The 2,500-nt window shown below is 50.9% G+C and overlaps 1 protein-coding gene across 3 annotated transcripts in view; it reads right to left on the bottom strand.

Annotated features, from left to right (window-relative positions):
• The window catches only part of kdm5ba (lysine (K)-specific demethylase 5Ba), a 39,965-nt gene that overhangs the window by 17,490 nt on the left and 19,975 nt on the right, over positions 1-2,500 (bottom strand). For all 3 annotated transcript variants that reach the window (XR_004163722.2, XM_031567921.2, XM_031567922.2), the window contains 3 exons: positions 1,839-2,221; positions 438-576; positions 1-19 (listed from right to left, as the gene is read on the bottom strand). The exon at positions 1-19 is cut by the window's left edge and continues 161 nt beyond it. Coding sequence is in view for 2 of the 3 variants with exons in the window: in XM_031567921.2 (XP_031423781.1) it covers positions 1-19; positions 438-576; positions 1,839-2,221 (541 nt within the window). In the remaining variant the exon portion in view is untranslated. The remainder of the gene's footprint in view (positions 20-437; positions 577-1,838; positions 2,222-2,500) is intronic.

Raw genomic sequence — 2,500 nt, 5'->3', positions numbered from 1 at the left:
CAGGCACGCGCCCACCCAACTACACACACACACACACACACACACACACACACACACACACACACACACACACACACACACACACACACACACACACACACACACAGAGAGAATACATAATTATTTCCTATAAACTCCAAGAATCAATTAAAACACACATTGGCAAGAGGAGGATCTGTATCTGAGGGACACACACACACACACACACACACACACACACACAATTCTACATCCTACATTGCATACACAGATGTACACATACACTGACATTGGGAAATTACCACACACACTCACACGCACACACACACACACTCTTTCTGCCCCCCTCACACACACCTGCAGGGCGATCTGTATCTGAGGGAGTCCATCTTTTACATACACACATACACCTAAAGGCTCTCTCTCACACACACACACACACACACACACACACACACCTGCAGGGCGTCGGCCTCCTGGAGCCACTCCTTGGCCTTGCTGATGGCGTCTGTGAGCTGCAGACAGTTGGGCAGGAAGGCTGGAACACTCTCCGCCTCCAGAACCGCTGACTCCAGAGAGGCCAGGCTGTGACGGGGCCTGGAGGGACACACACACACACACACACACAATCTCAGAAATGCATCCGACATTGTAGACATGGTCAGAATGTTGTCCCAGGCCTTTGGGTGCAAGACCGTGACAACGGCCATCTTTGAACCTCTCTCACAATGTGATGCTGGAGGAGGACGACTAATGACCTCACTCTCTAGAAGACCTCCACCCAAGACCACTAATGATGACCTCACTCTCTAGAAGACCTCCACCCAGGACCACTAATGATGACCTCACTCTCTAGAAGACCTCCACCCAAGACTAATGACCTCACTCTCTAGAAAACCTCCACCCAGGACCACTGATGACCTCACTCTCTAGAAGACCTCCACCCAGGACCACTGATGACCTCACTCTCTAGAGGACCTCCACCCAGGACTAATGACCTCACTCTCTAGAAGACCTCCACCGAGGACCACTAATGTGCTCATCAGCCACGGGCACAAGATGACCAGCTCAACATCTTTGTTGTTGTAACACAGTGTGTGTGTGTGTGTGTGTGTGCGCGTGCGAGTGCGCCTGTATGTGAGTGTTTACATTTGAGTGCATGTGTAGTAGTAGGGGTGTGTGTGTGTGTGTGTGTGTAGAACCCAGAGGAGCAGACAGGGGGATAGTGCTGGCCGAGCGAACAATCCCATGGAGGGCTGATCCAGCTAATCTGGCCGGAAGCTGCTTTCAGTCTAAACGCCAACGCTGCACTCTCCTCCACACACACACACACACACACACACACACACACGAGAGCAGGAGTATGGCTAACCGCTCAGGACATAGCTACACTTTCTTATAAATAGCTTTGAAAACAGCAAGACCTTTTATCTTTATACTATTTACTCAGATTTAGATGCTATTTTTGTTGTGCACGATTAATACCACCCATTACTTCTTTAAAAAGCATTAAAACTATAAATAACGATACAATGAAAAACTGTATGTTGTTCTTTTGTTACAAATGTATAAAAAAATGACCATTTTCCCCCTACACACAAGCTAGGCGTGTGTGTGTGTGTGTGTGTGTGTGTGTGTGTGGTCACTTCCCAATGTCAGTGTATGTGTACATCTGTGTATCCAATGCAGGATGTAGAATGGTACTATGTGGTGGTGTGTGTGTGTGTGTGTGTGTGTGTGTGTGTGTGTGTGTGTGTGTGTGTGTGGTCATTTCCCAATGTCAGTGTACATCTCTGTATGCAATGTAAGATGTAGAATGGTACTATGTGTGTGTGTGAGTGTGAGTGTGTGTGTCTCACCTGGCCTTGAGCAGCAGCTGGGCCCTCTCCTCCTGATGTTCACACACCGTGAGCAGCTCCTGTAGGCGCGCCATGTTCCTCTCCACACACGCATGAGCAGCCAGACCCACGCCCTGGTCTATGAGCCTGCGCATGCAGTCCAGCGTGAGTGTGTGTGTGTGTGTGAGCGCGTGTGTGTGTGCGCAGGCCTCCTGCACGGCCACCACCCAGCGTGCCTGCTCCACGCGCTCACGCAGCACACACAGCTCCCCCAGCTCCACGTCAAACCCCGCCCCCTCATCCAGCAGGGCCTGCATGGAGGCCACGCCCCCCGCCTGCTCAAGCTTCGCCTCCAGCACGCAACCGCACCGCCGCTGGAAGTCCTCCACTCGAGACAGCATGTCCTACACACACACACACACACACACACACACACACACACACACACACACACACACACACACACACACACACACACACACACACACACACACACACACACACACACACACACACACACACACACACACAGTTGAGTTTTCTCCTAACACGACATTTTCTCCTCACACAAAACATGACGTTTTGGATTTTCTTGGGTGTGTGTGTGAGTGTGTGAGTGTGTGCACCTTTAACAGTGGAGCCTGTCTGATGTGGCAGGGCAGGGTGTAGAGCTGTGTGTGTGT

Source organism: Clupea harengus, chromosome 5 (assembly GCF_900700415.2).
Source record: "Clupea harengus chromosome 5, Ch_v2.0.2, whole genome shotgun sequence".
Taxonomy (NCBI): domain Eukaryota; kingdom Metazoa; phylum Chordata; class Actinopteri; order Clupeiformes; family Clupeidae; genus Clupea; species Clupea harengus.
This window is presented reverse-complemented; position numbering and strand designations above follow the sequence as displayed.